The 27,726-nt window shown below is 54.3% G+C and overlaps 1 protein-coding gene across 2 annotated transcripts in view; it reads left to right on the top strand.

The window, feature by feature from the left end:
- The window catches only part of LAS1L (LAS1 like ribosome biogenesis factor), a 31,056-nt gene extending 13,622 nt beyond the window's left edge, over positions 1-17,434 (top strand). For both annotated transcript variants that reach the window (XM_076055875.1, XM_032979488.2), the window contains exons 7-14: positions 218-264; positions 5,683-5,768; positions 6,395-6,480; positions 8,815-9,093; positions 11,638-11,767; positions 12,911-13,416; positions 14,427-14,559; positions 15,763-17,434. In XM_076055875.1, the coding sequence (XP_075911990.1) occupies positions 218-264; positions 5,683-5,768; positions 6,395-6,480; positions 8,815-9,093; positions 11,638-11,767; positions 12,911-13,416; positions 14,427-14,559; positions 15,763-15,865 (1,370 nt within the window). In that variant the 3' untranslated portion in view covers positions 15,866-17,434. The remainder of the gene's footprint in view (positions 1-217; positions 265-5,682; positions 5,769-6,394; positions 6,481-8,814; positions 9,094-11,637; positions 11,768-12,910; positions 13,417-14,426; positions 14,560-15,762) is intronic.
- The last annotated feature ends 10,292 nt before the right edge of the window (positions 17,435-27,726 follow it).

Below are 27,726 nucleotides of genomic sequence, written 5' to 3'. Positions count from 1 at the left end.
TGTCTGTGTGTTTGTTTGTATGTGTGTCTGTGTGTGTCTCTGTGTGTGTGTGTATGTGTGTTTGTGTGTGTCTGCGTGTGTGTCTCTGTGTGTGTGTGTCTGCGTGTGTGTCTGCGTCTGTGGCTTAGCACAAGCGTCGTGGTGACGTCACCACCACTTAGTGGCGAATGGCGGTTGTTGTTGTTGTGTGTGTGTGTCTGTGTGTGTGCGTGTACAGATTATGTACGACAGCTTCTGATTGGCTACCAGCAACTACAGTTCCAGGTAAGCAGCCAATCAGAGATCTCCTCCAACACGGCAGTGGGTGTGTGTGTGGGTGTGTGTGTGTGTTGGTGAGTGAGTGGGTGTGTGTGTGGTTGATTTTGTGGTTGAGTGTGTGGGTGAGTGTGTGGGTGAGTGTGTGGGTGAGTGGGTATGTGTGTGTGTGGGTGAGTGTGTGTGTCTGGGTGAGTGAGTGTGTGTGTGGGTGAGTGAGTGAGTGTGTGTGTGAGTGAGTGAGTGAGTGTATGGGTGTGTGTGGGTGTGTGTGTGGGTTACATATTTCAGTTTAACTCGTGGTTTAGTGGTAATTAATTGAAGGTGGAGGGGTTACCAGCCCCTCGCACCCATCCAGAGCCCCCGTTTAGCCCCTGTGGTCGACACATATGCCATGAGGGGAGGAGCCAATCAAAATTGGACCTCCCCCCACAGCACTGTCCACGACAGAGTTGCCCATCCGGCACCGCGAGGAGGTAGGGGGTTGTTTTGCCGGACTTGTCGGGAGCTGGACCGGTACCGCCTGGATCTATGTGGCATTCAGGAGGTCCGGTGGACCGGCTCTGGATCCTGCCACCATGAGGGGTGGACAGTCCTCTACTCGGGGCAGCAGACTGCCAAACAACAGGGTGTGGCTCTTTTGAACAAAAGAATTAAGGGGCGTGGGAGCGTGGCGGTGAGGTGTGGGAAGCTGTAAGCCCCAGGCTACTTTGGGCTCGCCTTCCCATCAACCGGAGGCGAGGAATGGTGGTCGTGGTTACTTATGCCCCCACCGAAGATGAACATCCGTGGAGGGATGCAGGCAAATCCGATGAGTCAGATGCCTTCTATGACCTCCTGTCACAGGTGCTGGCTAAAGTGGCCCCTCGGGATAGAGTCATCATGTTGGATGACTTCAATGCCCGAGTTGGTCATGATACTGGCACCTGGTCTGGAGTGATTGGAGGGCATGGGCCAGATCAGCTCAATAACAATGGTAGAAGGCTGCTAGATTTTTGTGCAGTCCATGGGCTTGTAATTACCAACACGCTGTTCCGGCATCGGCGCATCCACACAACATCATGGATGCATGCCGGGTCCAAGCAAGAACATCTGCTGGACTATATAGTGACGGACCAGCGGATGCGAGCCCATTTCCTTGACACCAGGACCTACCGTGGAGCTGATCTGCCCTCTGACCATCGACTAGTCATCTGTAAGATGCGCCTGCCATTCTTCCACTCCGGTGGTGGGTGTACACCCAGGACCCCATTCCAACCTAAAGTGGCCTGGTCTCAGTTATCTGATGAAAGTTGCAAGCGAGAATTTCATCATCACTTGCAGCTGGGATTGGCATCGTCCCCGACTCCTCCTGATGTCGAGGGTAAATGGGCGAGGTTTAGGACTGTGACTCATGCAGCTGCAATATCTGCTTTGGGTACGCGGTCCAGACCTCCCCAGAGACCCTGGCTGACAGAGGAGGTGTTCAGGATGGTTGAGAAAAAGCAACAGGCCCACTGTCATCAGCTACGGAATCCCACGTCAGAGAATGAGGAGGCTTACCGCAGCCTTCGCTCGGAGGTTCGGAGAGCTGTGAGGCGCTGCAAGGATGGGTGGTGGTCGCGGGTTGCTGAGGAGATGGAGTCTGCCTCAGTGGCCCGTGATCACAAATCTCTATTTAACTCCATCAAAAAAGTAACCTGCAGCGCCACACCTATTACCATCATTAGGGGAAAAAACGGTGATCCAATCTCTGACCCCCAGGAACAGGTTTGCAGATTTGCTGAGCATTTCTGTGAGGTCCTGGGGGAGGGAAAATCCCTCAGCCAGTAAAACATCGTGGCACAAAGTGAGGAAGACCCTGCTGAGGCTGCGGTGCCTCAAATATTGGAAGAAGTCACCCCTTATGAGTGGCTGGCTGAGGTGCCATCTGTAGAGGAAGTACTGAAGGCGATCCGGAGTCTGAGACCAGGAAAGGCAGCGGGCAGAGATGATCTCCCAAGCGAAATGCTGAGGGAGGGTGGCGTTTGTGCACAGACTGCCCTATACAACATCATAGCAACGGTCTGGACCACTGAACGGGTTCCGTAGGATTGGAAGGATGCCCTGGTGGTCCCCCTTTTTAAGAAGGGGGACCGCACAGACTGTAATAACTACAGGGGCATCTCACTCCTCAGTGTGCCGGGAAAGGTCCTGGCAAGGATTATTCAGCATCGCCTTGCCAGGCACGCTGAGGAGAGGCTTGTGGAGCCTCAATGCGTTTTCAGGAAAGGGCGGTCCTGCACAGATGCCATATTTTCTGTCCGTCTGCTACAGCAGAGGTATAGGGAATTCCAACAAGACCTACATCTCTGCTTTATTGACCTGGTCAAGGCCTATGATACCATCAGTAGGCCTGGGCTCTGGGTTGTTCTTCGTGCTTTTGGAGTCCCTGACCCTCTGCTCATGATCATTAAGGACCTTCATGATGGTGAGCGGGCCCGGGTAAAACTACGTGGCCGGGAGTCAGAGCCATTCCCTGTACACCTTGGGGTGCGACAGGGATGTCCTCTTTCTCCCACATTATTTAACATCTATTTTGACCACGTAGTTCGTGAAGCCTTCATTAGGTGTACCGGGGGAATCTCCATATGGTACAGATATAATGGGAGGCTGATCGATGCCCGGGTGTGGTCAAGGGATGGCTCCCTATTGCTCAACCACGTTATGTATGCTGATGATTTGGTAATAGCTGCTCAGTCAGAGGAGGAGTTGGAGACGCTGCTGCTGAGACTGGAGCGTGCCACTAAGAGGTGGGGCCTTACCATCAACCCCACCAAAACTAAGCACCTGCGTGGGTATTTTGTACCATCGGACACTCCACCCCACAACTCCCAATCGGTGATGGGGCAGTTGTGGAGAGAGTGGAGAGTTTCCCATACCTGGGCAGTGTGCTTATGACTGGCTCCAGTTTAACAGCAGAGGTCTCACTCCGAATCAGTCGAGCGGCAATGTCTTTTCATCGGTTGCGTAACGCTGTGTGGAAGCTACCTGGTCTGTCGCTCCGCACTAAGCTTCAGGTCTTCTCGGCCACGGTCATTCCCTCCCTTCTCTACGCTTGCGAAACGTGGACCCCCCTACTGGAACATCTTCGCCGGTTAGAAACATTTAGGCTGGCCTGCCTACTGGGTTTAACCAGACTGGATTGTGTGAGGAGCTCACAAATCCTTGAAAGATCTGGGCAAGGTCCCATCGGTGAGCTGCTCCGGCGGGCAAGGCTGCGATGGCTTGCTCATGTAGCCCGCATGCCCAGCCACCGCATGCCGAAACAGCTTTTGTTCGGCCGGATTGAGGGGGCTAAGCGGGCGCGGCACGGGCTAGAGAAGAGATGGAGTGATGTGGTACAGGAGGATGTAGAGCTGGGTGGACTTGCCGATGACTGGTACCAGCAGTGTCAAGATCGGCCTCTGTGGAGGAGGCTCGTGAAGGACGCTACTGGGCAGTTGGAGGTAGTCGCCCTCCAACAACAACGGAGGGCGGAGGAGCGACGCTCAGAACAACGAGCGGAGCGCCGGGTGGCTAAAGCACAGCAGGTTGGCACAGTAGGGGGCACAGGTGGTGCATCAGCCAGTCATCTCAGTCAGTCGACCCGTGGCACCTGGGTCTGCCCTGTGACCTCCTGCCAGCGGGCGTTCGACACTTCACGTGGCCTCGGTGCACATAGCCTGGCACAAGCGTCGTGGCGACGTCACCGCCACTTAGTGGCGAATGGCGGTTGTTGTTGTGTGTGGGTGAGTGAGTGTGTGGGTGAGTGTGTGGGTGTGTGTGTCAGTGTGTGGGTGAGTGAGTGGGTGAGTGTGTGGGTGAGTGGCTGAGTGAGTGTATGAGTGAGTGTGTGGGTGTGTGTGTGTGTGGGTGGGTGTGTGTGTGGGTGTGTGTGTGGGTGGGTGTGTGTGTGGGTGAGTGTGTGGGTGTGTGGGTGAGTGATTGAGTGTGTGGGTGAGTGAGTGTGTGGGTGAGTGTGTGGGTGTGTGTGTGAGTGTGTGTGTGAGTGTGTGGGTGAGTGTGTGGGTTAGTGTGTGGGTGAGTGTGTAGGTGAGTGAGTGGGTGAGTGAGTGGGTGAGTGTGTGGGTGGGTGTGTGTGTGGGTGTGTGTGTGGGTGTGTGTGTGGGTGTGTGTGTGGGTGAGTGTGTCGGTGAGTGTGTGGGTGAGTGCGTGGGTGAGTGCGTGTGTGGGTGTGTGTGTGGGTGAGTATGTGGGTGAGTGAGTGGGTGAGTGTGTGGGTGAGTGAGTGGGTGAGTGAGTGAGTGAGTGTGTGCAGTGCCACACCTATTACCACCATTGGGGAAAAAACGGTGATCCAATCTCCGACCCCCAGGAACAGGTTTGCAGATTTGCTGAGCATTTCTGTGAGGTCCTGGGGGAGGGGAAATCCCTCAGCCAGGAAAACATCGTGGCACAAAGTGAAGATGACCCTGCTGAGGCTGCGGTGCCTCAAATATTGGAAGAAGTCACCCCCTGTGAGTGGCTGGCTGAGGTGCCATCTGTTGAGGAAGTACTGAAGGCGATCCGGAGTCTGAGACCAGGAAAAGGCACCGGGCAGAGATGATCTCCCAAGCGAAATGCTGGGCGAGGGTGGCGTTTGTGCACAGACTGCCCTACATGACATCATAACAACAGTCTGGACCACTGGACGGGTTCCGCAGGATTGGAAGGATGCCCTGGTGGTCCCTCTCTTTAAGAAGGGGGACCGCACAGACTGTAACAACTATAGGGGCATCTCACTCCCCAGTGTGTCCCAGGAAAGGTCCTGGCAATGATTATTCAACATCGCCTCACCGTGCACGCTGAGGAGAGGCTTGCGGAGCCCCAATGCGGTTTCAGGAAAGGGCGGTCGTTGCACGGACGCCATTCTCAGTAGGGGGTACAGCTGGTGGTGCATCTACCCGTGGTCATCTCTGTCAGTCGACCCATGACACCTGCTGGGTCTGTCCCGTGACCTGCTGGCGCACCCAGCCTGGCACAGGCTCCGTGGTGACGTATTGGTGTCGATGTCCGTGTCTGTGTGCCTGCCTATGAGGAGGTCCATCTTTATCTTTGCCTATTGGGGGAGCGATAGTGTAGCGGTTAGCGCGCTGCGCTATGAACCTGGCGACCCGGGTTCGATTCCCGCTCACGCCCAACATCAGTGACGATTATCTGAACCGGTCCTGGGCCTCCCCTAGGTCGACTCAGCCTCAAATGAGTACCTAGTGCGGTGGATAAAAACATTGCCACTGGGGAGACAAAGGCGGTCGGGCGTGGTGCTGGCCACCCACCCCCTCGTGTACCGTTCTGGCCTTCATAGGTGCTCGCTAACAGCACTTGCCCCTACAGTCTGTTAAGGCTATACGGGGGATCTTTGTCTTTATCTTTGCCTATGTACGTGTCTAGGCATCAATGTGTCTCTGTCTCTCTGGGGCTTTGTAGCTGCTCACGGCTGGAGGCGGCCGCGCACTGAGGAGGTCCATCAACGAGATTCTGGCAAACATCGACTCCCTGGACGACACGGGGAGGTACGTAAACACGCAGACACGCAGACGCACAGACATGCACACACAGACACGCACACAGACACACACAGACACGCACACAGACACACACACAGACACACGCAGACACACACAGACACACACAACAACAACAACCGCCATTCGCCACTAAGTGGCGGTGACGTCACCACGACGCTTGTGCCAGGCTATGTGCACCCTGAGGCCACGTGAAGTGTCGAACGCCCGCTGGCAGGAGGTCACGGGGCAGACCCAGCAGGTGCCACGGGTCGACTGACTGAGATGACTGGCTGGTGCACCACCTGTGCCCCCTACTGTGCCAGACACACAGACACACACACAGACACACACAGAGACACACACACAGACACACACAGACACACACAGACACACACACATACAGACACACACACAGACACACACAGACACACACACAGACACACACAGACACACACAGACACACACACAGACAGACACACAGACAGACACATACAGACACACACACATACATACAGATACACACACACAGACACACACAGACACAGACACGCAAACACCGACAGACAGACACACAGACACTCACAGACACACACACACGTGTGCATGAAATCCCTTCTCTTTGTGTTTTCCAGGGAGTCTTTAATCCAGCAGTTGATCGAGCCTGGCTTTCTGTTTTTGACTGAAGAACAGCTGAAGGCCTTGCAGGACGTTCAGACCGGTAATTCACTCACTACTCACCGCTCACCACTCACTCACCACTCACTCACTCACTCACCACTCACTCACCACTCACCACTCACTCAATTACTCACCCACTCACTCACTCACCACTCACTCAATCACTCACCCACTCATTCACTCACCCACCCCCTCACTCACCACTCACCACTCACTCTCTCACCACTCACTCACTCACCACTCACTCACCACTCACTCACCACTCACTCACTCACCACTCACCCACCCATTCACCCACCCACTCACTCACCACTCACCCACTCACTCTCTCACCACTCACCACTCACTCACTCACTCACCACTCACTCATCACTCACTCACCACTCACTCACTCATCCACCACTCACTCCCCCACCACTCACTCACCCACTCACTCACCCACTCACTCACTCACCCACTCACTCACTCACCCACTCACTCACTCACTCACCCACTCACTCACTCACTCACTACTCACTCACCCACTCGCTCACCCACCCACTCACCACTCACTCACCACTCACTCACCACTCACCCACTCACTCATCACTCACTCACCACTCACTCACCACTCACTCACTCACCCACTCACCCACTCATTCTCCACTCACTCAGCACTCACTCACCACTCACTCACTCACTCACCACTCACTCACTCACTCACCCACCCACTCACTCACTCACCCACCCATCCACTCACTCACTCACTCACCCGCTCACTCATTCACTCACTCACCCACTCACTCACCCACTCACTCACTCACCCACTCACTCACCACTCACTCACTCACTCACCCACTCACCCACTCACTCTCCACTCACTCACTCAGCACTCACTCACCACTCACTCACTCACCACTCACTCACTCACTCACCACTCACTCACTCACCCACCCACCCACTCACTCACTCACTCACCCACCCACCCACCCACTCACTCACTCACTCACCCACCCACTCACTCACTCACTCACCCACCCACCCACCCACTCACCCACTCATCCACTCACTCACTCACCACTCACTCACTCGCTCACTCACTCACCCCCACTTACTCACTCACTCACCCACCCACTCACTCACTCACCCACTCGCCCACTCACTCACTCACCCACTCACTCACTCACTCACCTACTCACTCACCCGCTCACCCACTCACTCACTCACCCACTCACTCACCACTCACTCACTCACCCACTCACCCACTCACTCTCCACTCACTCACTCAGCACTCACTCACCACTAACTCACTCACTCACCACTCACTCACTCACCCACTCACTCATGCACTCACTCACTCACCCACCCACCCACTCACTCACCCACCCACCCACCCACTCACCCACCCACCCACCCACTCACTCACCACTCACTCGCTCACTCACTCACTCACCCACTCACTCACTCACTCACCCACTCACTCACCCACTCACTCACTCACCCACTCACTCACCACTCACTCACTCACTCACCCACTCACCCACTCACTCTCCACTCACTCACTCAGCACTCACTCACCACTCACTCACTCACCACTCACTCACTCACTCACCCACCCACCCACCCACTCACTCACTCACTCACCCACCCACCCACCCACTCACTCACTCACTCACCCACCCACCCACTCACCCACTCATCCACTCACTCACTCACCACTCACTCACTCGCTCACTCACTCACCCCCCACTTACTCACTCACTCACCCCCCACTTACTCACTCACTCACCCACCCACTCACTCACTCACCCACTCGCCCACTCACTCACTCACCCACTCACTCACCCACCCACTCACTCACTCACTCACCTACTCACTCACCCGCTCACCCACTCACTCACTCACCCACTCACTCACCACTCACTCACTCACCCACTCACCCACTCACTCTCCACTCACTCACTCAGCACTCACTCACCACTAACTCACTCACTCACCACTCACTCACTCACCCACTCACTCACGCACTCACTCACTCACCCACCCACTCACTCACCCACCCACCCACCCACTCACTCACCACTCACTCGCTCACTCACTCACTCACTCACCCACTCACTCGCTCGCTCACTCACTCACTCACTCACCCACCCACTCATCCACTCACTCACTCACCACTCACTCACTCGCTCACTCACTCACCCACTCACTCACTCGCTCACTCACTCACCCACCCACTTACTCACCGACCCACTTACTCGCTCACTCACTCACCCACTCACCCACTCACTCACCCGCTCACTCACCCACTCACTCACCCGCTCACTCACCCACTCACTCACCCACTCACTCACTCACTCACCCACTCACCCACCCCCCCACCCACCCCCCCCAGCCCCCCCCCCGTGCCCCCACCCCTCCCCCCCCGCTCTCTGTGCCCAGCTGCTGCTGTGGTCACCGCTGCTCCGTCGTCTCCATCGCCAGCACCTGCTGGGAGTCCTCCTCCACGCCCTGCTCAGCCTGCTGCCTCCCACCCTCTCACGGTGGGGGGGTGGTGGTGGTGGTGGTGGCGGTGGTGGTGGTGGTGGCGGTGGTGGTGGTGGTGGTGGTGAGCCGGAGCCGGGGGACGTCGCTCGCTGGGCACTTTGCATCATCGCCGCTAATGGGCACCCAGGTGAGTAGACACTGGGGGGTGTTGGGAGTGGTGGTGGTGGTGGTGAGGGTGAGGGTGGTAATGGTGGTGAGGGTGGTGGGGGTGGTGGTGGTGGGGGTGGTGGTGGTGGTGATGGTGGTGGGGGTGATGGAGGTGGTGGTGAGGGTGTTGGGGGTGTTGGTGGTGGTGGTGGTGGTGAGGGTGGTGGTGGTGGTGGTGAGGGTGTTGGGGGTGGTGGTGGTGGGGGTGGTGGGAGTGGTGGTGGTGGTGGTGGGGGTGGTGGTGGTGGGGGTGGTGAGGGTGGTGGTGGTGGTGGCGGTGGTGGCGGTGGTGGGGGTGATGGTGGGGGTGGTGGTGGTGGGTGTGAGGGTGGTGGTGGTGGTGGGGGTGGGGGTGGTGGTGGGTGTGATGGGGTTGCTGAGCAGATGGAGTCTGCCTCAGTGGCCCGTGATCACAAATCTCTATTTAACTCCATCAAAAAAGTAACCTATAGCGCCACACCTATTTCCATCATTAGGGGAAAAAACAGTGATCCAATCTCCCACCCCCAGGAACAGGTTTGCAGATTTGCTGAGCATTTCTGTGAGGTCCTGGGGGAGGGAAAATCCCTCAGCCAGGAAAACATCGTGGCACAAAGTGAGGATGACCCTGCTGAGGCTGCGGTGTCTAAAATATTGGAAGAAGTCACCCCCTGTGAGTGGCTGGCTGAGGTGCCATCTGTTGAGGAAGTACTGAAGGCGATCCGGAGTCTGAGACCAGGAAAGGCACCGGGCAGAGATGATCTCCCAAGTGAAATGCTGAGGGAGGGTGGCGTTTGTGCACAGACTGCCCTACGTGACATCATAACAACAGTCTGGACGACTGGACGGGTTCCGCAGGATTGTAAGGATGCCCTGGTGGTTCCCCTTTTTAAGAAGGGGGACCGCATAGACTGGAGAGGCTTGCGGAGCCCCAATGCGGTTTCAGGAAAGGGCGGTCCTGCACAAATGCCATTTTTTCCTGTCCGTCTTGTTGGAATTCTGGCGAATTCCAACAAGACCTACATCTATGCTTTATTGACCTCGTCAAGGCTTATGATACCATCAGTAGGCCTGGGCTCTGGGTTGTTCTTCGTGCTTTCGGAGTCCCTGACCCCCTGCTCACGATCAGTAAGTACCTTCATGATGGTGAGCAGGCCCGGGCAAAACTTCGTGGCCGGGAGTCAGAGCCATTCCCTGTACACCTTGGGGTGCGACAGGGATGTCCTCTGGCTCCCACATTATTTAACATCTATTTCGACCATGTAGTTCGTAAAGCCTTCAATACCCGGGGGAATTTCCATCTGGTACAGATACAATGGGAGGCTGATTGATGCCCGGGTGCGGTCAAGGGATTGCTCCCTATTGCTCAACCACATTATGTATGTCGATGATCTGGTAATAGCTGCTAATTTAGAGGAGGAGTTGGAGATGCTGCTGCTGAACCTGGAGCTTGCCACTAAGAGGTGGGGCCTTACCATCAGCCCCACCAAAACTAAACACTTGCCTGGGTATTTTGTACCATCATACAAGCCACCCACACAACTCCCAATTGGTGATAGGGCAGTTGTGGAGAGAGTGGAGAGTTTCCCATACCTGGGCAGTGTGCTCATGACCGGCTCTTGTTTAACAGCAGAGGTCTCACTCCGAATCAGTCGAGCGGCAATGTCTTCATCGGATGCGTAACGCTGTGTCGAAGCTACCTGGTCTATCGCTCCACACGAAGCTTCAGGTCTTCTCGGCCACGGTCATTCCCTCCCTTCTCTACGCTTGCGAAACGTGGACCCCCCGAATAGAACATCTTCGCCAGTTAGAAACATTTAGGCTGGCCTGCCTACTTGGGTTTAATCAGGCTGAATTGTGTGAGGAACTCACATATCCTTCAAAGATCTGAACAAAGTCCCATCAGTGAGCTCCTTCGCCAGGCAAGGCTGCGTTGGCTGGGTCATGTAGCCCGCATGCCCAGCCACTGCATGCCTAAGCAGCTTTTGTTCGGCCGGATCGAGGGGGCTAAACGGGCGCGGCACGGGCTAGAGAAGAGATGGAGTGACGTGGTACAGGAGGACGTGGAGCTGAGTGGACTTGCCGATGACCGGTACCAGCGGTGTCAAGATCGGCCTCTGTGGAGGAGGCTCGTGAAGGATGCTGCTGCTGGGCAGTTGTAGGCAGTCGCCCTCCAACAACAACGGAGGGTGGAGGAGCGACGCTCACAACAACGAGCGGAGCGCCGGGTGGCTAAAGCACAGTAGGTTGGCACAGTAGGGGGCACAGGTGGTGCATCAGCCAGTCATCTCAGTCATCTCAGTCAGTCGACCCGTGGCACCTGCTGGGTCTGCCCCGTGACCTGCCAGCGGGCGTTCGACACTTCACGTGGCCTCAGGGTGCACATGGCCTGGCACAAGCGTCGTGGTGACGTCACCGCCACTTAGTGGCGAATGGCGGTTGTTGTTGTTGTTGTGTGTAGCTACTCGCTACTACTAACAGCACTTACCCCTGACAGTCTGATAGAGGCTACACGGGGGACCTTTGTCTGTGTTCCGTGTTCCAGTGACGCGACAGAACCTGGGAGCCGAGCCACCCGGCCTGCAGTTCCCATTCACCCAGGACCTGGAGTGGAACCGCCTGGTTCAAGCCTGCGTGGCCAGGCCCAGCCCAATCACTCGGGTGCTGCTCTCAGCGTGAGTGGGTGGGTGGGTGAGTGGCTGAGTGAGTGGCTGAGTGAGTGAGTGGGTGAGTGAGTGAGTGGGTGGGTGAGTGGCTGAGTGAGTGAGTGAGTGGCTGAGTGAGTGAGTGGGTGAGTGGGTGGCTGAGTGAGTGGCTGAGTAAGTGAGTGAGTGGCTGAGTGAGTGGCTGAGTGAGTGAGTGAGTGGCTGAGTGGGTGGGTGAGTGGCTGAGTGAGTGGGTGAGTGGCTGAGTGAGTGAGTGAGTGGCTGAGTGAGTGAGTGGGTGAGTGGCTGAGTGAGTGAGTGGGTGAGTGGCTGAGTGAGTGAGTGGGTGAGTGGGTGGCTGAGTGAGTGGCTGAGTGAGTGAGTGAGTGGCTGAGGGAGTGAGTGGGTGAGTGGGTGGCTGAGTGAGTGGCTGAGTGAGTGAGTGAGTGGCTGAGTGGGTGGGTGAGTGGCTGAGTGAGTGGGTGAGTGGCTGAGTGAGTGAGTGAGTGGCTGAGTGAGTGAGTGGGTGAGTGGCTGAGTGAGTGAGTGGGTGAGTGGCTGAGTGAGTGAGTGGGTGAGTGGGTGGCTGAGTGAGAGGCTGAGTGAGTGGCTGAGTGAGTGAGTGAGTGGCTGAGGGAGTGAGTGGGTGAGTGGGTGGCTGAGTGAGTGGCTGAGTGAGTGAGTGAGTGGCTGAGTGAGTGGGTGAGTGGCTGAGTGAGTGAGTGAGTGGGTGAGTGGCTGAGTGAGTGGCTGAGTGAGTGAGTGAGTGGGTGAGTGGGTGGGTGAGTGGCTGAGTGAGTGAGTGGGTGAGTGGGTGGCTGAGTGAGTGAGTGGGTGAGTGAGTGAGTGAGTGGCTGAGTGAGTGAGTGGCTGAGTGAGTGAGTGGGTGGGTGGCTGAGTGAGTGAGTGGGTGGCTGAGTGAGTGAGTGGCTGAGTGAGTGAGTGGCTGAGTGAGTGAGTGGGTGAGTGGGTGGCTGAGTGAGTGAGTGGCTGAGTGAGTGAGTGGGTGAGTGGGTGGCTGAGTGAGTGGCTGAGTAGTTTATTATCCTTCTCGCAGTTGGCTACGTACGGTTCCAAATCATCAAAAAATACTTCCCCCCCCTCGCTCCCTCCCCTCCCCCTCCCTCCCCTCCCTCCCCCCCTCCCTCCCCTCCCCCCCTCCCCCCCCCACAGAATCTTCTCCTCCATGCCACTGCCGCCTCCCCCGAGTCTGCAGGGTCGACTGCTGACCCTCATCTCCCTCTACGGGGGTCAGGGGTCGGAGGTCGCGGCCTCGCTGGAGGCGGAGTGGGCGGCACTGTCGGGAGGAGCGGTGCATTGTGGGGGAACGGAGGAGGGGGCGGCGGCACTGTCGGGAGGAGCGGTGCATTGTGGGGGAATGGAGGATGAGGGGGCGGCACTGTCAGGAGGAGCGGTGCATTGTGGGGGAATGGAGGAGGGGGCGGCGGCACTGCCGGGAGGAGCGGTGCATTGTGGGGGAACGGAGGAGGGGGGGGTGGCAGTCGCAGAAGCGGTGCATCGTGGGGGAATCCTGACGGTGGGCGACCTGCCCGCCCCTTTGCATGCTGGGAGCGTCGGGGCGACTCGGCTGGGCGACGAGGGGGGGCTCGTGTGGGAGGCGGCCATGACAGGATACATCCAGCGGCAGCTGCAGGGGTCCAGCTGGAAGCTCTGCAGCGGTGAGCGGGGTTCATGACGGGCGTGGCAAGTGTGTGCCCATCCCACTCATTCAACCACTCACTCACTCAACCACTCACTCACCACTCACCACCCACTCACCCACTCACTCACTCAGCCACTCACTCACTCACTCGCCCACTTGCTCAACCACTCACTCAACCACTCACCACTCACACACTTGCTCAACCACTCACTCACTCAACCACTCACTCACCACTCACTCACTCACCACTCGCCCACTCACTCACCCACTCACTCACTCGCCCACTCACTCACCCACTCACTCAGCCACTCACTCACTCGCCCACTCGCTCAACCACTCACTCGCCCACTCGCTCACCCACTCACTCGTCCACTCGCTCAACCACTCACTCACCCACTCGCTCAACCACTCACTATCCCACTCGCTCACCCACTCATTCACCCACTCGCTCACCCACCCACTCACCTCCCACTCACCCACCCACCCACCCTCTCACCCACCCACTCACCCACTCACTCACCCACCCTCTCACCCACTCAGCCACTCACCCACCCTCTCACCCACCCACTCACCCACTCACTCACCCACCCACCCACCCACCCTCCCACCCACCCACCCTTTCACCCAACCACCCACCCTCTCACCCACCCACCCACCCACCCTCTCACCCACCCACTCACCCACCCACCCTCTCACCCACCCACTCACCCACCCACCAACTCAGCCACTCACCCACCCACCCACCCACTCACCCACCCACTCACCCACCCACCCACCCTCTCACTCACCCACTCACCCACCCACTCACCCACCCACCAACTCGGCCACTCACCCACCCACCCACCCTCTCACCCACTCACCCACCCACCCACCCTCTCACCCACTCACCCACCCACCCACTCAGCCACTCACCCACCCACCATCTCACCCACCCACCCACTCACCCACCCACTCACTCAGCCACCCACTCACTCACCCACCCACCCACTCAGCCACCCATCTTCGTGTCTCTGTTTTGTCACTCAGAGTTCCTCGCCTGGCCCCAGTGCCCCCTGGGTAGCGTGCCGGGCCAGTCACGTGACCCCGAGGCGATGGTGCTCACGGAGTTCACCCTGCTGGAGATGGCGGACGGGGACACGGGGGAGACACGGGGGGAGAGGTGAGACACTGGGGGAGACACGGGGGAGACACGGGGGAGAGGGGAGACACTGGGGGAGACACGGGGGGAGACACGGGGGGAGACACGGGGGAGAGGGGAGACACGGGGGGAGAGGTGAGACACGGGGGGAGACACTGGGGGAGACACGGGGGAGACACGGGGGGAGAGGTGCGACACGGGGGGAGACACGGGGGAGACACGGGGGGAGAGGTGAGACACGGGGGGAGACACGGGGGAGACACGGGGGGAGAGGTGAGGGGGGAGACACTGGGGGAGACACGGGGGGAGACACGGGGGGAGACACGGGGGGAGACACGGGGGGAGACACGGGGGGAGACACGGGGGGAGACACGGGGGGAGACACGAGGGGAGACACGGGGGGAGACACGGGGGAGACACGGGGGGAGACACGGGGGGAGACACGGGGGGAGACACGGGGGGAGAGGGGAGACACGGGGGGAGAGGTGAGACACTGGGGGAGACACGGGGGGAGAGGTGAGACACGGGGGGAGACACGGGGGGAGACACGGGGGGAGACACGGGGGGAGACACGGGGGGAGAGGTGAGACACGGAGGGAGAGGTGAGACACGGAGGGAGACACGGGGGGAGACACGAGGGGAGACACGGGGGGAGACACGGGGGAGACACGGGGGGAGACACGGGGGGAGAGGTGAGACACGGGGGAGACACGGGGGGAGACACGGGGTGGAGACACGGGGGGAGACACGGTGGGAGAGGTGAGACACGGGGGGAGACACGGGGGGAGACACGGGGGGAGACACGGGGGAGACACGGGTGGAGAGGTGAGACACGGGGAGATAGGGAAGACACAGGGAGACACGGGGAGAGAGGGGAGAGAGGTGAGACACGGGGGAGACACGGGGGGAGACACGGGGGAGACACGGGGGGAGACACGGGGGAGACACGGGGGGAGACACGGGTGGAGAGGTGAGACACGGGGGAGACACGGGGGGAGACACGGGGGGAGACACGGGGGGAGACACGGGGGGAGACACGGGGGGAGAGGTGAGACACGGGGGGAGACACGGGGGAGACACGGGGGAGACACGGGGGAGACACGGGGGGAGAGGGGAGAGAGGGGAGAGGGGTGAGACACGGGGGACTACGATAAGACGATCAGCACGACCTTGATCACCATAATGGCTTCCTTCACCCCCCCTCCCCTCCCCCCCTGCCCCTAGTCCCAGTGGGTGGCCCTGTGGGGGTCTCAGCCCCTGTGCCCCTCCCCCAGGGCCCCTGTGGGGGGTGGAGGAGCTGACGCTGCTGAAGGGTTCACTGCAGTGACGTCACTCACCTGGTGGTTCACTGCAGTGACGTCACTCACCTGGTGGTTCATCACAGTGACGTCACTCACCTGGTGGTTCATCACAGTGACGTCACTCACCTGGTGGCTCACTGCAGTGACGTCACTCACCTGGTGGTTCACTGTAGTGACGTCACTCACCTGGTGGTTCATCACAGTGACGTCACTCACCTGGTGGGTCACTGTAGTGACGTCACTCACCTGGTGGTTCATCACAGTGACGTCACTCACCTGGTGGTTCATCACAGTGACGTAACTCACCTGGTGGTTCATCACAGTGACGTCACTCACCTGGTGGTTCACTGCAGTGACGTCACTCACCTGGTGGCTCACTGCAGTGACGTCACTCACCTGGTGGCTCACTGTAGTGACGTCACTCACCTGGTGGTTCATCACAGTGACGTCACTCACCTGGTGGGTCACTGTAGTGACGTCACTCACCTGGTGGTTCATCACAGTGACGTCACTCACCTGGTGGTTCATCACAGTGACGTCACTCACCTGGTGGTTCATCACAGTGACGTCACTCACCTGGTGGTTCACTGCAGTGACGTCACTCACCTGGTGGCTCACTGCAGTGACGTCACTCACTTGGTGGCTCACTGCAGTGACGTCACTCACCTGGTGGTTCACTGTAGTGACGTCACTCACCTGGTGGTTCATCACAGTGACGTCACTCACCTGGTGGTTCATCACAGTGACGTCACTCACCTGGTGGTTCACTGTAGTGACGTCACTCACCTGGTGGCTCACTGCAGTGACGTCACTCACCTGGTGGTTCATCACAGTGACGTCACTCACCTGGTGGTTCACTGTAGTGACGTCACTCACCTGGTGGTTCACTGCAGTGACGTCACTCACCTGGTGGCTCACTGTAGTGACGTCACTCACCTGGTGGCTCACTGCAGTGACGTCACTCACCTGGTGGCACTGTAGTGACGTCACTCACCTGGTGGCTCACTGTAGTGACGTCACTCACCTGGTGGTTCATCACAGTGACGTCACTCACCTGGTGGCTCACTGTAGTGACGTCACTCACCTGGTGGTTCATCACAGTGACGTCACTCACCTGGTGGCTCACTGTAGTGACGTCACTCACCTGGTGGTTCATCACAGTGACGTCACTCACCTGGTGGCTCACTGTAGTGACGTCACTCACCTGGTGGTTCATCACAGTGACGTCACTCACCTGGTGGCTCACTGTAGTGACGTCACTCACCTGGTGGTTCATCACAGTGACGTCACTCACCTGGTGGCTCACTGTAGTGACGTCACTCACCTGGTGGTTCATCACAGTGACGTCACTCACCTGGTGGCTCACTGTAGTGACGTCACTCACCTGGTGGTTCATCACAGTGACGTCACTCACCTGGTGGCTCACTGTAGTGACGTCACTCACCTGGTGGCTCACTGTAGTGACGTCACTCACCTGGTGGTTCATCATGTCGTCTTTTTTTTCGTCTTTTTTGTTTGCTCATGTGCCCCCCTTTTTAAAATAAAATAAAAAATAAAAGATGTAACACGGTTTTAACCGTGTTACATAAATCCCATTGTGTGCTGCTGTGTTCATAAACGGCAGCAAAAATAATTCAATTTCGATTGAAAGCTTTCGTGAATGCAGGGATTCAGCTTCGTGGTTCTTTGGGTAAAGTCACCACCACGTAGAAGGGAAGCAATAAAATAATAAAAATATAAAACAATAAAATTATTATTCTTGGTTCTTTCGGTAAAGTCACCACCACGTAGAATAAAACACAATCAAATAAAATATGTATTTCATTAAACACAATAAAATAAAATATTTATAAAATCTCTATTTCTTTTTGCGTTTCATTTGTATTGCCTTGTTTCCATTCTGCTTGGTGGCTTTACCGAAAGGACCACGAAAAACGAATTCAGCCGTGAAAAAAAAACCATCACCAGACCTCCAACCCCCCACTTTCGCCTCGTCACACAAAGCAACCCTCGGTAGCCCCCCCCCCCCGCAATGCGTCGGAAAAAGACGCAAAATTCCGGCCAAGTTCTGGCGGAAACCCAGGGGGGGCCTTGAGGATGCCGTCAAATGCGTGTTTTCCTGGCCCTGCAGATGGCCAGTTTGGCGTTTGCTCATGATGAAGTTCAATTTCGATTTAAAGCTTTCGTGACTGCAATGATTCATCTTCTTTGGTTCTTTCGGTAAAGTCACAAGCTAATCACTCAGCCATTTCAATGCTAAATTCTATGCTAATTAATTTTATCAAGGGGTGCCTCTGCGGATGTGTATGCTTTAACTTTTAACATAGCTATTTCTGTGACCAGTCACAAGCTAATCACTCAGCCATTTCAATGCTAAATTCTATGCTAATTCCTTTGTCAAGGCGCTTTGTTTCCTCTCACACAGCTTAAAGGTCGTGATCTAAGCGTGGCTTCTTCCACTCCAGCGCTGTCCTACCAGACAGTCTCGTCCCTTCACCTGATGAAGGCCGCTTGTGTTGTGGCCGAAACGTCGTGAGAATTTCACTGTTATTTTATTTTATCAATTTATTATTTTATTATCATTCTACTTGGTGGTGACTGTACCGAAAGAACCAAAGAAGACGATGAAGTTCGTCAACTCCTCCATATCCTCGGCCCCCCCCCTCCCCCCCCCCGTATATCCAAAAATAATAATTGCGGGTGAGAAACGAAGATTGAATTTCAGTAGATATATTTTCCCGCGCGGCAGCTTACAGAGCGAGTACTAGGCTTTTTTTTTGTTACGGTAAAGTCGCGTGGGAAAAAATAAATGAACAATGATTAAAAATTTGCACAGTAGCGTACGACGTTTCGGCTGCAGCACAAAGCACTCGTCATCATCAGGTGCAGAAGAGCTAAATTTACGAGAGAGAGGGAACGCACAAAACCGCAGACAGATTTATACACACACACACAGACACCCAGGTAGAGGTGTATCTGCGTTAATTCCCTCTACGTGGGTGTCCGTATATATATACACGCGTCGTACGCAATTATGTACTTTTACTATCTGTTATTTCCGCGCGACTTTACCGGGTTAAAAAAACAACCATGGTGCATATTCTTAGTTCTTTCGGTAAAGTCACGTGACTTTTACCGAAAGAACTAACAATATGAATTACTGCAGTCACGAAAGCTTTAAATCAAAATTTAACCATGGAGCAATTCCTGCAGTCACGAAATGCGCCACATTCGGAGTTATTGCTCGTCGACGGTGGAGATGGACCATTTGAGGCGTGTACAGCTTTTACCGGTCTGCGCCCGAGAAGCTGCTGCTGCTACTACTACTGCTGCTGCTGCAGCTGCTGCTGCTGCTACTGCTACTACTACTGCTGCTACTACTACTGCTGCTGTTGCTGCTGCTACTACTACTGCTGCTGTTGCTGCTGCTACTACTACTGCTGCTGCAGCTGCTGCTGCTGCTACTGCTACTACTACTGCTGCTACTACTCCTGCTGCTGCTGCTGCTGCTACTACTACTGCTGCTGCTACTACTACTGCTGCTGCTACTACTACTACTACTGCTGCTGCTACTGCAGCTGCTGCAGCTGCAGCTGCTGCTGCTACTGCTGCTGTTGCTGCTGCAGCTGCTGCTGCTACTGCTACTACTACTGCTGCTGCTGCAGCTGCTGCTACTGCTACTACTGCTGCTGCAGCTGCTGCTGCTGCTACTGCTACTACTACTGCTGCAGCTGCTGCTGCTACTGCTACTACTGCTGCTGCAGCTGCTGCTACTACTGCTGCTGCAGCTGCTGCAGCTGCTACTGCTACTACTGCTGCTGCAGCTGCTGCTACTGCTACTACTGCTGCTGCTGCTGCAGCTGCTGCTGCTGCTACTGCTACTACTACTGCTACTACTACTGCTGCTGCAGCTGCTGCTGCTGCTACTGCTACTACTACTGCTGCAGCTGCTGCAGCTGCTGCTGCTACTACTACTGCAGCTGCAGCAGCAGCAGCTGCAGCAGCTGCTGCTGCTGCAGCTGCTGCTGCTACTGCTGCTGCTGCTACTGCTGCAGCTGCTTCTGCTGCTGCTGCTACTACTACTGCTGCAGCTGCTTCTGCTGCTGCTGCTACTACTACTGCCGCTGCTGCTGCCGCTGCTGCTGCTCACACGGGGAACGAGGCTCGGCGCGGAATTCTCGACGGGCAAAAGCACCGCGCCCCGTCCCGCGTGCTGTCTGGGGTGTGTCACGTCCACGTGAAGTTGAGCATTGGCTGCGTCGTGCCCCCTCCGCAGAAAGTGGCATCGCCACAGTTTTTGTTCGTTAAACTGCGCTTGAAAGATACACGTTCCACGTCTCGGTCGCCGCAGCCATCTCGTCAGGGGAGAGAAACCGCCGCCGCCCCCCCCTCTCCTCTCGTGCCTGTGGTCTCGCCGGATCGCCCGTCCACCGCGCGTCTTCTTGCCCGTGGCAGGTACCCGCGAGAGAGAGAGAGAGGGGGTGAGAGGGGGTGCTCGCGAGCGAATTCCGGCGGCGACGAGGGGAACCCCGTGCACGTAGGACACTCCTGTTGGAGGTTGGGGGTGGATCTGTGCGAGTGGAATGCCCGCAGCGTCCACGATGAAGAGCTACTTGCTGCACCGAAGGCCCTCCGAGGTTATCCAGGAAAAAATAAATAAAAAGATGCCGTGGGACACCACACGGGCGATGGGGCCGTGTAGAAGGAAACCTCCATACGGCCCTGGCAGACGAAACGTAGAGAGAGAGAGCCGGCTCCCGCAACGCACACCGGACCCCCGTGCCCTCCGCCGAAACACCGCAGCGGCCAGGCCAAGTACCCGCGCGGTGCTCCCTCCGCGGCCAGAAGTTGGGCGGCGGCCGTCAGTCTCCGAGGCCTTTGCCGTGGTTGCGCGCGGGTAAGAGCGGGCGAAAACAAGCAGTGCCACAAGGTGTGATGCGATCGACCGGTTCGCCGCCAGGGGGTTGGCGGGGTTTGGGGGGGAGTTTCCCTCGGAACGCGAGAGACTTGCCTAGGCGCTCGCCCCCCAAGGACTCCAGTAGCGTCTCCTCGCCCTCTCTTCCAGGACATCGCAAATTTCCCTGCGGTGTTTTTTTTTCCTTTCTCTCTAACCGGTCCCCAGGAGCACGCCGAGATGATGAAGACTTTCTCTCTGTCTCTCTCTGTCTCTCTCTCTCTCTTTGCTCCACGTCAGGGGTCACCAAACTTTTTTTCGCAGCGGCCGGGAAAGATGCGTGTTTTGTGTGCGTTGCCACGGAAACCATGGTCACGTGTTGCCATGACGTTGCCACGGAAACCATGGTCACGTGTTGCCATGACGTTGCCACGGAAACCATGGTCACGTGTTGCCATGACGTTGCCACGGAAACCATGGTCACGTGTTGCCATGACGTTGCCACGGAAACCATGGTCACGTGTTGCCATGACGTTGCCACGGAAACCATGGTCACGTGTTGCCATGACGTTGCCACAGAAGCCATGGTCACGTGTTGCCATGACGTTGCCACGGAAACCATGGTCACGTGTTGCCATGACGTTGCCACGGAAAACATGGTCACGTGTTGCCATGACGTTGCCACGGAAACCATGGTCACGTGTTGCCATGACGTCGCCACGGAAACCATGGTCACGTGTTGCCATGATGTCGCCACGGAAACCATGGCCACGTGTTGCCATGACGTTGCCACGGAAACCATGGTCACGTGTTGCCATGAGCGTGGGCGGAGCTACCACGAGCCGGCGAAGGACTTGGACTGGCGCGAAATAAGCAAACGTGACAGCGAACAAGAAAGTCTAGGTGCAACAGTTTAAAATTTAAAATAGTAAATTTAAGGCGCATGGCAGTAAGGAGGTCCTCGCACGCGTGAATATTCTAAACATAAAATTTAAATTTGCATCGCGACGTCTCGCGCTCCATAGGTTTCATCAACCAAATCCGAGTACCGTCCGGCGGGCCGGATGGACTGACATCGCGGGCCGTAGTTTGGTGACCGCTGCTCCACGTCACTGTCTTGGCCAACTCGGGGGGGGGGGGGGGAAACCGGGCTTCGTCCCACCACCCAACAAGCAGCCCAATGCACTGCTCCCAGTGCATCCTGGAGGAGGAGGAGGAGGCGCCACGCGGGGAGTAAACCTCTTGGCACTATCTTCTCTGGTTCTTTCGGTAAAGTCACCACCACGTAGAATGAGAATAAAATAATAAATTGATAAAATAAAATAACACAATAAAATTCTCGCGACGTTTCGGCCGCAGCGCAAGCGGCCGTCTTCAGGTGAAACGTCGTGAGAATTTAATCGTGTTATTTCATTGTTTTATTCTCATTCTACGTGGCGGTGACTTTACCGAAAGAACCAAAGGAGATGTTGAAGTTCGGCAAAATAACACAATAAAATTCTCACGACGTTTCGGCCACAACGCAAGCGGCTGTCTTCAATAAAATTCGTGAGAATTGTTGTTATTTTATTATTTTTTCTCATTCTACGTGACTTTACCGAAAGAACCAAAGAAGATGAATCCTTGCAGTCACGAAAGCTTCAAATCGAAACTCTCGGCACTAGTGCAGCCGTTCGATGTCGTCAGAACTCAGCAAGGAGAGGAGGAGGAGGATGTCGTCGGCCTACGCCTTGAGGGTCACTCCCACACTGGGCTCCTTTAGAGTCAGCCCGGCGAGTAGACGCAGAAAAGGCTCCACGACAAGGGCGCACAGCTGTCCCGACGTAGGTCGCAGCCTTTGCCTGATACCTCTCCTGAAATCTATAGGGGCGATTAGTCCGCCGTTGACTCTAACCTGACGCTGGGCCGCGTTGTACAGCAGACTCATCAACCCTATGAAGCTGGTCCCAAAACCAAACGCTTACAGAGTGCCGAGAAGATGCCGGTGATCAACCCCGTCAAAGGCTTTCTCTTGATCAAGGGAGAGAAAGGCATAGTGGAGAGTTAAAGACTCGACCGAATCTCTGACCAGGAAAATCCCATCATGGATGGTCCCCGCTGGAACAGCGCATGCATGGTCATCGGCAATAACTTTTAGCCAACGCCCTCTGAAGCCTTGCAGACGCAGCTTTCGCGAGGATCTTGCAGTCTGTGCTCAGCACTGAGACTGGACGCCAGTTTTTGAGGTGCCTGAGGTCGCCCTTTTTTCGGGAATCGGTGTGAGCACGGCCCTCCTCCAGGACCGGGGCATCACGTTGGTCTCCACCACTTCATCCAGCATGGCTTTGCAGTCTTTACGTATGGGGTGCCAAAAATGGCGATAAAACCTCCCCCGTCAGCCCATCGATACCTGGTGATTTGTTCCTGGCCAGGGCACTCACTACCATGTCCAGGACGCTTTGTTCGTCCCCTTCTTCGAGATTTATACAGGGGTCGGCAAACCTACGGCTCGCGAGCCAGATGTGGCTATTTTGATGACTGCATCTGGCTCGCAAATACATCTTAGCTGACATTTCTTAACATGATAAGTCTTATAAATCTTAGCTGACATTTCTTAACATGATAAGTCTTATAAGTCTTATAAATCTTAGCTTATAAGACTTATCATGTTAAGAAATGTCATATGTGGCTCTTTTGATGACTGCATCTGGCTCGCAAATACATCTTAGCTGACATTTCTTAACATGATAAGTCTTATAAGTCTTATAAATCTTAGCTGACATTTCTTAACATGATAAGTCTTATAAGTCTTATAAATCTTAGCTGACATTTCTTAACATGATACGACTTATCATGTTTAGAAATGTCATATGTGGCTGTTTTGATGACTGCATCTGGCTCGCAAATACATCTTAGCTGACATTACTTAACATGATAAGACTTATAATTCTTATCATGTTAAGAAATGTCAGATGTGGCTCTTTTGATGACTGCATCTGGCTCGCAAATACATCTTAGCTGACATTTCAAGACTTATCTTGTTAAGAAATGTCAGCTAAGATTTACTTGCGAGCCAGATGCAATCATCAAAAGAGCCACATCTGGCTCGCGAGATGTAGGTTGCCGACCCCTTCTTCCAGAAGGTCTCTGTCCTCTTCACCCAAAGTAGGCAGAGGTCCTTCCAGATTTCATTCTGGGCCACCGTGGATACATTACTTAACATGATAAGACTTATAATTCTTATCATGTTAAGAAATGTCAGATGTGGCTCTTTTGATGACTGCATCTGGCTCGCAAATACATCTTAGCTGACATTTCAAGACTTATCTTGTTAAGAAATGTCAGCTAAGATTTACTTGCGAGCCAGATGCAATCATCAAAAGAGCCACATCTGGCTCGCGAGATGTAGGTTGCCGACCCCTTCTTCCAGAAGGTCTCTGTCCTCTTCACCCAAAGTAGGCAGAGGTCCTTCCAGATTTCATTCTGGGCCACCGTGGATACATTACTTAACATGATAAGACTTATAATTCTTATCATGTTAAGAAATGTCAGATGTGGCTCTTTTGATGACTGCATCTGGCTCGCAAATACATCTTAGCTGACATTTCAAGACTTATCTTGTTAAGAAATGTCAGCTAAGATTTACTTGCGAGCCAGATGCAATCATCAAAAGAGCCACATCTGGCTCGCGAGATGTAGGTTGCCGACCCCTTCTTCCAGAAGGTCTCTGTCCTCTTCACCCAAAGTAGGCAGAGGTCCTTCCAGATTTCATTCTGGGCCACCGTGGATACATGCTCTGGAGTGAAGAGATTTCCATAGTCCTGTGCTATTTTTCGATTTAAAGCTTTCGTGACTGCAAGGATTCATCTGCTTTGGCTCTTTCGGTAAAGTCACCACGTAGAATGAGAATAAAATAATAAAATAAAATAAGACAATAAAATTCTCGCGACGTTTCGGCCACAGCACAAGCAGCCTTCTTCAGGTGTCGTCCCGACAGTTCTGTTCTTTCACCTGAAGAAGGCTACTTGTGTTGTGGCCGAAACGTCGTGAGAATTTTATTGTCTTATTTTATTGTTTTATTCTCATTCTACGTTACTTTACTGTGCTATTGTTGTAGCAATCTGATTATTGTTTGAAACAAGGAACCCCCTTGTCATCAAATAAATGTCGATTTAAAGCTTTCGTGACTGCAACTTTGGCTCTTTCGCTAAAGTCACTACCACGTAGAATGAGAATAAAATAATAAATTGACACAATAAAATTCCCACGACGTTTCGGCCACAACGCAAGCGGCCGTCTTCAGGTGAAAGGAACAGACCTTCCACTTCAGCACCACGGACAGCTACGAGCCCCGTTCAGACGGACGAGTCCATCCGTGGCCGGAGCGGAGGAGGAAGGAGGGGAGAGACAGCTGCGAGGCGCCGTTATACTCCGAAAGAACCAAAGAAGATCAAATGAATGCTCCATGGCTTTGCGCCCACCATTCTGCTTCCCCAATGAGAAGGAAAGTGTGGAGCTAGAGTCCAGGTCAAGGGCGTCTTTAAAACGAGAGCGTGCAAATGGCCCCTTTTGCCTTTGCTTTCTGCAACCCTTTTAGACGTTCTAGGGTCTCCGCGTATTCCTGCGGCAGGCCTGGGTCGTCCCCAATCTTCCGCCTTTGCTCTGAAGTACGGACCCTGTTCTCCAGCTCGCAAATTTCTCGGTCGATATTTGTTGTGTTTCCCCAGGCGTACAACTGACGAAGTTTTTCTTTTTTTTAATGTCTACTTTCCCTATGTCCCACCATTGTTCTAGGCTATTAAACCGATCTTTCTTTCCCTGCCACTGCACCCAGGAGACCCCAAAAAGACCAGTGAAGGTGGTGTCTTGCAAAAGGGCATTGTTGAAATTACCAGTATGACGATCCCCTTGGGACCTCCCGTATTTTCATTTCGAGTAGTATTAGCGAATGATCGGCCGGTGGTGCCGCCTGAATGCTGGACGACACTGCACTATTTTCAAGGGCTTTTGAGACGTCAAACCGGTCAATCCTTGACAGTGACAGTGATTCATATTCTTGGCTCTTGCGGTAAAGTCACCACGTTGAAGGGAAACAATAAAGTAATAAAAATATAAAACAATACAATTATTATTCTTGGTTCTTTCGGTAAAGTCACCACGTTGAATGGAAACAAAATAATAAAATAAAAATATGTTAAACAATAAAATTCTCACGACGTTTCGACTGCAACACCACAAGCAGTCATTCGTCACGTGTGAAAACCAACGGCAAGACACATTTGAAAGAAGTGGCGGTTTGTGTTTATTTATTTATTTTTGAACGTTAGCGCCACGGATAGCGATTTTACAGTTTGTTTAGGTGTTTCTTGCCGTTGGTTTTCACACCTGACGATGACTGCTTGTGGTGGTGCGGGTCGAAAAGTCGCGAGAATTTTATTGTTTTATATATATTTTATTGTTTCCCTTCAACGTGGTGACTTTACCGGAAGAACCAAGCATATGAATCACTGCAGTCGCGAAAGCTTTGCATCAAAATGTGACAGTGTTAAATTTCGATTTAAAGCTTTCGTGACTGCAAGGATTCATCTTCTTTGCTTCTTTCGGTAAAGTCACGTAGAATGAGAATAAAATCAAATAAAATAACACGACAAAATTCTCACGAATTTTATTGACGACGGCCGCTTGCGTTGTGGCCGAAACGTCGTGAGAATTTTATTGTGTTATTTTATTATTTTATTCTCATTCTACGTGACTTTACCGAAAGAACCAAAGAAGATGTGACAGTGTGCTGTCAGCCCGGGCTCTCGTAAAGGTGAAACCTCGCTGCTGTGGATGCTGCGCCCGCCACGCGTCTACAAGACGGCACGTGCGGAGCACCTGCCGCAAGGTATTCAGGACACCGCTTTTGCACCGCTCGGCGCCGGTGCGGTCGAGGACATGGAGTGCGCAGTTGAAGCCTCCTCCCAAAATCAGACGCTCGTCGTTCGGGATGTTTTTGAGATGGTCCTGTAACTCATTGAAAAAAAAAATCAGTTTTTCCGCATCATTGATGTAGATGTTTATGAGGTGGACATAAATGTCATTAAGTTTGACCGTCACGTCGAGGGCTCTTCCCGGTGCCACCTCAACCTGGTTGACTGTGGCGGGTGTAGACCCCCGGTGCAAATAACGTCGCCACTCCTGAAGCATAACGAGTAAGGTGACTGAAAAACAAAGCACCTTTCCATTCCGCTTCCCATTCACCCTCCTCGCCAGTCGTAAGGTGCGTCTCCTGCACAAAGAGCACCGAGGCTTTGCGTTCTTTTGCGAGAGAACGCACGAAGTGTCTCTTGAGTGGACCTCTACACCCATTTATATTAATTGCGGCTATCTGCAGCATTAAGTGTCAGTGGAGTTGTCGCCAGGCATGTTTTTTTTTCTTTCCACGTGGTTATTTGGCTCGGGAAATACCTGCTCCTCTTACTTTCCTTCCCAGATGACGACTTTCCCCGTCTTTTGAAGTCCCGTTCAACACGGAGTAGGGAGGCTACAATTGCCTCCGCATTTCGCCACCTTGACAGAGATGCGGTCACTCTTTGGTTTTTTCGGTAAAGTCACGTATAAATAAGAAAAAAATTACATAATAGCATACATTTCGATTGCAACACAAGCAATCATCATCAGGTAGAGGAAACACATAACCGCAGATATATATACAGACCCTAAGGAGAGGAAATTAACACAGATACACCAGGGGATACAGAGAGAGACGGAGGAGCACGCGAAATCAAACAGGGTTTAGCAACATTTGGAAACTATGTAAAGCAACACAGACAGTCGGTTATAACGCAATTAACGCATGGTCTGGTTGATTACACTATTTCAAAGATTGCTAAATTGTAAGTTAAGTGTGAAATTTACTCTGTCTTAAATTTCACACTTAACTTACAATTTAGCAATCTGTTTTTTTTTTCGTATTTCTACGTGACTTTACCGAAAAAAACAAAGAGTAATTAATGCAGCCACGAAAGCGCC

This window comes from Petromyzon marinus, chromosome 73, assembly GCF_048934315.1.
Source record: "Petromyzon marinus isolate PM22_M1 ecotype Great Lakes invasive population chromosome 73, UKy_Petmar_22M1.pri1.0, whole genome shotgun sequence".
NCBI classification, from domain to species: domain Eukaryota; kingdom Metazoa; phylum Chordata; class Hyperoartia; order Petromyzontiformes; family Petromyzontidae; genus Petromyzon; species Petromyzon marinus.
This window is presented reverse-complemented; position numbering and strand designations above follow the sequence as displayed.